Raw genomic sequence first — 11,122 nt, 5'->3', positions numbered from 1 at the left:
TGGTGGAGGTGGTGGGGTGGGGAGGATACATACGCTGGTGTGATTATTTACTAAAACACCCACATGTATGTTACAGCTCAGCTATGCAGATGTGGTCAGGTGGGTTCAGGTCAGATTTTTCCAAGAAAATATTACAGGTTCAGGTGTGTTGGGTCAAAAAGTGACAAAGCTACATTAGTTGCAAGCTAAGTTATCAATAACTTACAGAAATAACGTACTACTTCGCCTTCTCTTCCTCTCTCTCCGCTTATTCTTTAGTCATCAATAATCTGCATTACTGAACTATAATGGTACATGTAAGTGTGGTCATTATGTGCTTGTTATATATCAGATGTGCTGACTCAGACCTTTATGCAGCTGTGAATGCTTCTCTGCATCATTAGTCACAGTCAATCACTGTGGTAGATGTGCTTCATGTAAATACACGTGTTCCACGGCTGCCTAAAGTGGTTGTTCCTGAGTCATGTTTAAGTGGGTAAGTTGGCAATTAGCACACTGAGACAATATTGATTAAACATTTGTATTTCAATGTTGAAAACATGACACAAATATAATGATGAAACAAATATAAAAGCAACCTTTCTGACTGTAATTCAATGTTGAAATATTGTTAAATCCACAGCCAGAGAACATAGTCACTGTGTTTAGCTTCATTAAATCGCCTGAAAACACCTCCAGGCTGTGGTGTAACCACACAGACTCTACACACAGAAGACTAGTCAGTTCTAACTAGATAATCTTCTATATGAAAGAGCTGTCGGGTCACCAGGCTCATCACAGGCTCTTATCCTGCTTTCTTTTTAGCAAAAGTAATGTCTCATTATTTTATCCTTTAAACGCGCTGTTGTCTTACATTAACTTTTAAACTGTGTGACCATGTACCAGGTTAGATACATTAAAATTATTACTGAAAGAGCATCTGTCTGATATAATCATATAAATCATTATTATCATTATAAAGACGTTTGGTAAATAATCATACGAGCTTATGTACATGCGTCTACTCCTCCCTGTTCCCTCTCACCCCCTTTTAGTGTGTGTGTGTGTTTTTGTTTGTCTGCATGTGGGTCTGCCACAGTGTGGTGTGTTTATATTCATGTGACCTACAAAAGGGGGTGTTTGCATGAATGTGTTCATATGCAGAGGCCTCATAAATAATCGTGTCAGACAAAGATTAGCTAGGCCACATCAGCATCACATTTACAGTTCATCACTACGAGAAACGTTAAGACTCATTACAGCAAATGATATCCCTCAATTCAATTCAGCTGGCTCTTTGAAAAACTTCATTCGATTCTATGAACAATTCTTAGATTCTAAATCCTGTTTAAATTAATTATTTATATATATTTTTTTTCTTTTTGGCGACCATGAGCCGTCCAAATCCAATAACCATAACACTAATTAGCTTGACTTCAGTACCTTTACTCCACCTTAATATTTGGCTATGAGAGTCATACTGCTCACTTGAAATCATACATATTAGATAAAGACCAAAATTTGACACGTTAATCTGTCTCAACACTTTCTGACTCCGTCTGTGGCTCTCTGTTGCAAGCCCATCATTTCCTACTGAAGATCATAAATATATCTTATTAATATATATATATAAATATCATTATTAAGAAAGGCTGAGTAATCTCCTTAAACAGCTGGACACTATAACAGTTTGTTACATTCATTAGTTGAAAGGCAATAGTTTTCCATCTCTCTCTCTCTCTCTCTCTCTCTCTCCCTCTCTCTCTCTGAACGAAGGTAAACAAAAATCAGGTGAACGCTTTCTGGTTACAAGTCTTCACTTTTCAGACCGCTTAGCAACACTGGATAATTATTATTATTGATGGCCATTATCAAAGACAGACAGACAGGGCTGGCAGCAGCAGCAGCGGTGTGGACACACAGCTGCAGCAGTTCAGTGCGGTAGCGTCATACACACGTGACGTCATACAAGATGTCTGTCAGCTCATTCCTGCTTGTTATATTATCACTAGTTGAAGTTGACTGTTCACAGTGCAGGCCAAAACAATACTCAGGCCCCTGGGAAATATCCCGGTTCTCAGAATAGTAAGTGTTTTTTCTGCTTTCAGAAGTGATCAGTAGAATACTTAAACTTTAAACCAAGGCTTTCATAAACATAAGAAATTAATATTTTAGCAAAGGTTATTTGTCTTCCACTAAACATACATTTAGAGCATGTATGTTTCTGAGTAAATAATGAGACGGTTGTAAAGAATATTTCCTCTGACTTCATAGAGTTCATAGACAAACAGTGTATCAGGCTGTGTATACACACACTTACTTGTTCATAGATAAACTCACTGCAGGTTTTGGTCTGTTCATGGAGTTCGCTGAAAATAAGAAGAATACAGAATATCAGACCAGACTTATTCAGCAATATTGTAATAATATGATCCATCTTATCCTAAACATACAAACCACTGTACAGTGGGACTCTTGTGCTCTTTGTAAACCTCTTGTGTTCGCTTCATTCACATGCACTACAGCCAAAATGTCATGCACCCTACTTAAAATTTTATTCATGTTGAAAAATCTCAGTAAAAAACACAATTCCAGCTGATGAGCTCTGTGACAACGAAACAAACTACTGATTAATTCTAGCAGACTGCGGCACATCACAGCTGCAGGGGAATTCATCACAAACTATTATTTCACATTACACTGGCAGAAATGTTCTAAACAGACATTTATTTGTTTGGGAGTACATCTGCTTTGTTAGGTAACATGTGACCTGAGCCCACTGAGATGATGCCAACAGAATATGGAATAACGTAGAGTCCAACATGCTGATGAGCAGAAGGTTGTATGAAAAAATCTCTTCAACTTTTTAAATTTATATTATTGTTTTATACTTTGAGAGAGAACACAGCGTCCCTGTCGTCCCCCACTGCAGGCCTTTGAATGTGAATGTAACATTGATGGATGCATAATCGAGCTCTGCCCACACATCCTCTACACCTGGAGGCTTTCATTTAAAAACACTGGGGCTCTGAGGAAACTGTTCTCGCACTGAAACTGAAACGATGCTCACTGCCTTTGACTACATGTGATTACATCTGATTCCCTGTCATGGGAAGCAGTGACTACTATTTGAAGCCTGGATGGTTTTAATGGCAGGGCAGATGACTCATTCACCATATTACATCAGTGCAGCTCTCTGTGCATCTGGGCACAGATGCAGTGTTGATTCATGACAGGTGCAGCGAGTATTCTTGTGGTTTATGGGAGTTATGATAATGATACACTGGCAATATATTTATCTAGTGGACATGAACAAAATTCCCTGCAAGAGGAATAAAAGATGATGTAGAGGAGGTGCAGTCAATATGGATGAGAATCTATGAAGCATAGATACAGTATGTATATCAGGAAAGAATAATGTTGATGTCTCTGTTTGTAGAACTGCCCATTAAATCAGCTGTTTGATGTTGTCTTCAGGCTGTAAAGATCCCTGTGAGTCACGTGCACAGTTTGCAGATCATGCCAAATGTTTTCTGACCCTGGAACCAATTTGTTTTGACGACCTTTCCTTTAACACCACCATCAGGACAGAATTTCCACTTAACATAAGAAATATCAAAATCTAGTGGTTTAGTACCATGAAACAGTTTCGCAGTTTCGAAAACTTTCTATATTAGACAGGTGTAATTGGTGTGAGTGGATGCTAACACACATATTCACTCTTAGAGGTGTAGATTTAGGTCAATTGTGGTTGATTTTTCTGATGTTGTATAGAGTCACTGTGAAACAGAGTTCCTTCCCCAGGATGCTCTCCATACCTGAGGGCACCCACTGCCTATTTTTTGCAGATCCATTTCTTCTTATTATTAGCGGGGCTAGTGCTAAAGAGTACTTTTTAGCACAGGAAGAATTATCTTCACGTCCCACTGTGTCTAAACACAGTGGGAACTTCCCGCTTCATAGTGATGTGTCCCGCTAGAACTCCGCCTATGTTTGCTTTGTCCTCTGCAACTCCCCCAATCAGTGCGCTGGCCCTACCGGCGAGTGCAGTGCAGATCACGCCCTGTTTCAAAGCCCCATTAGAAAGGTTTTTACTGAAGGTGGTGTTCCTTCATCCATGCAGATATGTCAGAGAGGCAGGCCGAGATCTGCACAGAGACAGTGGGGTTGTCTGGAGGGAACGACAGGTACAGTTGGGTGTCTACATAGCAGCGATATGAGAAGCCATGTGAGTGGATAAATTGATCCAAGGAGTTGGTGTGTATTGCAAATAGGAGGGGTTCCAGTACTGACCCTTGGGGGACTCCTGTGGGGATGGGATGGGATAATGTTGTAGATTTTGTAGATTTGTTCTTTCCATAACACAATGAAGGAGTATCCAGTGAGATACGATTCAAACCAAGAAAGCATCTCTTGCCTGAGATGCCCATGGCAGAGAGTACAGACAGCAGGATGCTGTGTACAGATGATGGTACATTAGCTGCTCTCTTGGTTCTAAAATACACCTCCTGATGCAACTTGGACACACCTTCAGTGATGAACCCGAGGTTAAAGGGTAACTAACAATATACTTCCCAAATACTCCTTTGCTGCTGCAGCAGAAAATGGCAGTGATAAGAGATCGAAGCAAAACAGTAAAGTAATGGACTGTAAAACCAAAACAATGAGCTGAGAGATGTTAAAAAGCTGTCTGGATCTGAGGGGAATTGAAGAGTTGATGATCATTCTTTGTGGATTTGTCTCTTTCAGTGACACTTGTCACATTACACACACAGTCAGTTGATCTTTTTTCATAAAAATATTGATCATAGCCTCTTTTAAAAGGTCCATATTGTATAAGGGTAGATGTCCATGTGTTTGATTATAAAGCAGGTCTAGGTTCTATATTAATACTGTGAAAGTATCAAAGCCTCAGTCCACAGAGAAATGCACACAGTCTGTATTCAGAAACTGAGCCTTTAAATCAGAACTTTCTGATGTCACAACAAAGCAGTCACCACTCTCAGCCACGCCCCAAGCCCCACCCACCTGGACCCAACATCCAACAGGATTTGGTTTCTCTGAGATGTAAATCTACACTCAGATGGTTTTTGGTTCTCACAACAACAAATATCTTTTTATGGATCAACACTTAAAATAAAACACAAGTATGAAATATGGAGCCTTAAGAAAAGGAAAATTGTCAGTTGTCATTTCGACTAAGACTTTAACATTATGGGATGGACTGAACACTACAGTGTTAGCATAGCTTTAATAGTATTTTACTGGAGATATTTTCATGGGGCTGATTTTACTCTGTCAGACATGCAGCACATTGTTAAATGTAGATGTAGATGTGTGTGTGTGTGTGTGTGTGTGTGTGTGTGACTAATACCAGCAGCCTCTGTCTGTGGTGCTGGGTTGAATTTCTCACACTCAGCTGTGGTAACACAATGACTCTGTTGCAGCAAACAGCAAATAGTGTTTGCAGTCAGACACAGTTTTGTCAGTCAACAGAGAAACAGGAGAACAGGAACACACACACACACACACACACACACACACACACACAGACACAGATCAAGTGGAACAGACTGTGATGAGACCTGCATATTAAAATGGCAATGGAGGTGTCTGTGTTTTCTCTTTGTGCTGCAACACTGCAGAAAGTATAATGACACACAGTATGAGCTTTACCGTAGAGTAGCTACATGGGACAGTGTGATACAATTAAGTTCTTTAATGTCATCCTGTGTTTCATAGACAAAGCTCGTGTCTGTTAGATAACAGGACTCACACCCAGGCAGGCTGATGCACTGAAGTGGCTGTAATGGATGAAAACACAAGTAGACAGGCAGGCAGGCAGGCAGGCAGGCAGGCAGGCAGGCAGACAGGCAGGCAGGCAGGCAGGCAGACAGGCAGACAGGCAGAACATGTTACAGAAATGCAGGTAGCATGCACACAAACAGATGAACTGACAAAGAGCTGGTGACAGAGGCAAGTTTATACTGACTGGAGTAATGAGCTATCTGGGAACAGGTGTGTAAGGGGGCGGGGATAATCAGGTGAGTGCAGGTAAGAAACAGGTGAGCAGGTGGTTAACGAGACAGGAAAAAAGACCAGCGACATTTGGCTCCAGTTTCACCAGGCGGTGTGAGACTGGTCTGTAGTGCTGGTCCAGTCTTCATGTTGCTCACAGATCAGTCTGATGTTTGTCAGACTGTTTCACTAAAATAAAGACTGACTCATTTTAAGATAAAAACATTAGACACCTTACCCCCAGGCTAACTCAGGCCTAAAACCAATGTTACCATGGTAACATGGTAATCAGTGACACCTGCGCTGACCAGTAGCACCCAACAACAAGAAACAGGACAACATGGCTCATATATGTGGCTTGCTGACATTATTATGGAGAGAGAGAAGAGAAAGAGTTTTTAGAGACCAAATAGTATTTTTCTTTTTATTGTTTCACTCTTCAAGTAAAAGGTCTGTCTTTTTTTCATATTGAAAAAACTCTTAATTTATCCCAGAATTCATTGTACCACAGTCTGGATTAAGATAGTCAAGAACTTAACTGCTTTGTGCAACAGATGAACTTAGACTCAGTCTATCTGAGGTCTGACTATCTGTTATATGTAAGCCACAGTCACAGTCTGTCTTTGTGAAACCAGCCCCTGGTGGTCGGATGGTGTGGGGAGGTGAAGGGAGAAACACAGTAAGCGGAAGTGAGCAGGGGCTGATGGGAAATGAGGATCAGACTGTGACAGTGTCCTTCTCTCTGTCTCTTCAGTTCCTCCCTCCATCGTGAAGCTGAAGGAGCCAGAACGCCGCCATGACACCTGCATAGAGTTTACTGTACGAGGTTCGCCCCACCCAACCTTACGATGGTTCTACAAAGACAAGGTGCGTTTCATTCATATGTCAGTATCAACAGTATATTCACTCACAAGAGTGGAGTTTATAGTGTTTTAAAAACATGTGTAATTCTTAAACAAAACTAAAATAAGTTTGACTTTTACTGATTCGGGTCAGTGTGAGTCAACTTTCTTTGATACTGCCTGTATGTATCTGGGTTTAGGAGGCTGTTAAAACTATGTGCCATGTTTTCTGTGTGGTACTTTGAAAGATACAAATATTGGTTTCTATTGATTTGATACTGTCTGATAAGGGTTTCATCATGACGTCACTGTTCACTCGTCCCTCTTCTCTCACGCAGGAAATCTCCCACACTGAGTATGTACGTCCTGATATGGATATTTACCAGGACTACATAGAAGGCTGCTTGACCTTTAAAAACCCAACACACCACAACAACGGCAACTACACTTTAGAGGCCAGCAACTACCTGGGTCTAGCCACCAGCACTGTGTATGGCCATTTCCTCAACAAGCCATTTGATGGTAAGTTGGGACATTTAGGGTCATGATGAGGTCAGGTCAAAACAGCAACAGAACAGACATGAAACCATCAACAAAATGTACCAGTCCTGGTGTGATTACTGCTCTCACCATCCTAACTACTGTTCACAGTATGTGTCTGTGTCTGACCTGTGCACAGGTGGCTCTATAACATATAGTCACCGTGTAAAGTGACAGACATCCATGTTACAGTGTGCCTTCCAACATCCTGTCCAATCAGCTTTCACTTTTCACTTTGTCATTATGGGGTATTGAGTGTGGACTTAAGTGAATAGGTCTGAAGACTTTCTGAAATCTCTCCTGTAATATACACGGCTTTAAAAAGATACAACTAACTGATACAACTAACCCTTTTTCTGGTAGAAAAAAAATGCACAGTTAATTTTCTCCTTAAAAGATGATTTAAAAACCTAAACGAATTACGCATTATACAATGACTATCAAGGGGGCAATCTTTTTCTCCAGGGTGAAAGGAAACCCAGAATAGTGCAGGTGTGTGATTCAGTGAACTGAAAGCTATGAAATTGTAGAGTACATACGTGGCCTGGCATCAGTCACAAGCCATTAAGGAAGTTCATTATAAGGACATGCAGAGTTACGGACCCACAATTGACACTTTACGACTCTTCCCACCATCAAACTATCAAATTGATAGGAAACAGAGACAAAGGACCCCTCTTCCACAAACAGACCATGCTTTTAGCATGTCCGAACGACACAGAACCAGACCAAAGGTCAAAGGGTCAGCTCCAGAGGATTAACCAATGGACACCAGGCAACTGGAGAATATAGGCAAAATCTCCAGTTTGTAACAATAAGACTTTGTCTAATGATATTTGATTGTTTCTTATAGAGGACAAGTAACGACAAAAGGACTGATTAACACTAAGGTGTGAATCCTGGCCTGTCTTTGCCATGCATGAACGCACACACACACACACTCACACACACACACACACACACACTTCCTTTGTCCCTTTCTAGATAAGAGTCATAAACTACAACCCATTAGATGATTCTGTAGTGAATAAGTTCAAGTCAGTGTTCAGTGTTAGTGCTGGATGTGGTCATGTAGCCAGTTGGATAGTAACAGATGATCGCTTAACTGAGTGTTTTAGTTACTAACCCTGACCACAACTTAACCATAGAAATAACTATTAATAAAGAAATTCATTGACTCTGACCTGGAGCTGCTCCGGTCCATCCCTGAGGGTGACACGGAGTCACGGTGCTCTGCTCCTACAGGAAGTGATGTCATCCTCTCATCAGCAGCACTGGATGTTGATGGTGAACTTGAAGCTTATATTTAGTCGGGTGTAAATGAAAAGGCTGTATTTAGACAGGAGGTGATGATGTCGTTAACATCCCCTCCCGTCCTCTGTTTACAGTCTCACACCTGCCCTCTTCTCTTTCTCCTGTTCACTCAGACGTGTTTGTAATCTACTGAACCCTGTCTATACAGTCTGTCTGACAGTATCTTCTCTGTCTTCTTCCACAGATCCAGAGTCAGACTATGATTACGGTACGTGTGCATTCATTATATAATGATGATCTTGATTCTCAGGATTGTGAATAAGGAGTTAGCTCCTCATCATGATGATCATTATGTTAAAGGTTCACGCTGACTTAAATCTAATACGATTAGCCTGTGTTCACAGTGTCATATATTCTCATCAGAGAACATGACTGAAGACTAATGAGCTGACCTGTTGCTGAAGCAGCATTCAGTCAGATTGTGTCGTGGTAGGAGAGGAGGAGAACAGGAGAAAATATAACCCATGAATCAAACAATTCTCAGGACAATAAAACACATTTGGACCTTCAGGCTTCCGTATTATGTACTGACTCCGTGAGTGTGTTAGAGAGAAGATTTAGGAACCTGGTATTTTGTGTCTGTATGTATATGGGGGAGATAATTCCAGTTCCTGTTCTTCTCCCACATGGTACTGACTCAGCTCAACTGTACTTGACTCCACTCACTTTTGGTACCAGGTGCTTCTTTTCCACTGCAGACAGCCACCCTTACTATATAGACTTTACTACAGTGGCCCTGCGGATAACACTGATCTTCTAATAGTTCAGCTCTAGTCTCATTAAAAACATACTCCATGATCCTTACATGGATTATATTTATTTATCATCTATTGCTGGACATATCATTATTATTACTATTATTTCATGACTTTGAGCTCCATGTTGTGTGTGTTTGACCTTGTGTCTGCAGCTCACTGTTATATCACTAATGTCGGTAGCTGTGTGGTTTATTGTGATGTCTGTGCCGTCTCCCTGCAGAAGCAGCAGGGCAGTCAGTTGTTGTGATTTTAAAATCCTCTCTGTATCTCCTTGTGTTTTCCTTGCAGTTACTCCGACTGCAGAGACTCACAAACCTGAGGAAGACACTTTTGGGGTAAGTGACTGGAATATTAAACACGTTTAGTGTTTGTCTCGTGTTTCTTCCATTTTCCCCAGACACATAGGTAGAGAAACAGAGATCAAACACTGAAGCTTGTAATTACCACTGAGTATTAGGGCCAGATTGAAGAAAAAAATAGAAATCTGATATTTTGAGACTTAAGTCATAATATTAAGAGAATCAAAAATTTTAAATGTCAAGAGAAAAAAAAAACATAATTTTTAGGAATATTACATCAACCAATGAAACAGGTGAAAGGACAGTCAGTGTCAGTGTCAGCCTGCTTCTGGCAGCTGCTGTTTGTCTGTCTAACAATAGAATAGACTAGAATAGAGTTTCTTCACAATCTTTTCAGTGTCCTGATGCTGCTGCTGCCGCTGATGATGCTGATGATGATGATGATGATGATGATGATGATGATGATGATGATGATGAAACCTAAAGTACAACTTCACAGGATGCTCCACATTCATGCTCATTTTAAAGCTCCTGATATTTCCCCTCTAAAACAACATGATACCTAAAATTATCACTTTGTTATCATTATATTTTGACTTTTTTTCTCAAAATTTCAGATTTTTTTCCCCCTTCGTACATAATATAGCCAGGGCTGAACAGCTAAACTAACCAAAAATATATAAGTTCAGTTTTCTAAACAAAATTGTGACTGTGATTTTGTATTGGTAATCTAGATTGTATGAAATAGGTGACATTTGAGCCGGGAGTAATCATACACTAACCTTGTGTCCACATGAGAAGAAATGATGATTGTTGTTGCGGGTTTGTCAGGGTTGTGTGACACAAAAGTGTCAGTAAACCTGTTTTAGCTACAAACCAGTTTAGATCAATATTATATTATATTGTTCAGTTTTTAAGTTGACAGTTGACATCTTTTCAAACATCAAAATTAAAGTTGTGTTTGTTTCTGGAGGAGCTCATCTCACTGAGCAGAGCTTCAGTCCTTCACTTCAATCAGTAACCCTGATGTATGCTGACAGAGTGGAGATGCTTTGTGGAGTCCTACAACCTGACCAATCAGAAGCTAATTTTAACCTCAGGCTGTTTTGTGAGTACGACCCCTGGTACAGACTTCAGAGGTTTAGTATGTTTACCTTATCATCATCCACGTGATGTTTTTACATAATACAGACATATGATGAGTGAAATAATCATCAACACCATGACTGAGTGTTTCCACCTTGAACTGCAGTGAACCAATGACAGTCTCATAAAAACAGATTCAGACAGCCAGGGTTTCATACGTCACAAACCTAAGGAACCAATCCTGTCAACTTGTGGTGACGGGGGGCGGGGCTAAATAAACCTGAAA

General features: G+C 40.5%; 1 protein-coding gene across 3 annotated transcripts in view; it reads left to right on the top strand.

Moving 5' to 3' along the window:
• Positions 1-11,122, top strand: part of LOC111647668 (NT-3 growth factor receptor-like) — a 129,814-nt gene that overhangs the window by 50,858 nt on the left and 67,834 nt on the right. For all 3 annotated transcript variants that reach the window (XR_015436588.1, XM_023397297.2, XM_087171554.1), the window contains 4 exons: positions 6,752-6,864; positions 7,178-7,361; positions 8,878-8,901; positions 9,740-9,786. Coding sequence is in view for 2 of the 3 variants with exons in the window: in XM_023397297.2 (XP_023253065.2) it covers positions 6,752-6,864; positions 7,178-7,361; positions 8,878-8,901; positions 9,740-9,786 (368 nt within the window). In the remaining variant the exon portion in view is untranslated. The remainder of the gene's footprint in view (positions 1-6,751; positions 6,865-7,177; positions 7,362-8,877; positions 8,902-9,739; positions 9,787-11,122) is intronic.

The sequence above is a fragment of the Seriola lalandi genome, unplaced genomic scaffold, assembly GCF_002814215.2.
Source record: "Seriola lalandi dorsalis isolate HSWRI2012SDOR001 ecotype SW California unplaced genomic scaffold, Sedor1 jcf7180002055008, whole genome shotgun sequence".
Lineage (NCBI taxonomy): Eukaryota > Metazoa > Chordata > Actinopteri > Carangiformes > Carangidae > Seriola > Seriola lalandi.
The sequence above is the reverse complement of the archived record's forward strand: the minus strand, read 5'-3'. Positions and strand labels throughout refer to the sequence as shown.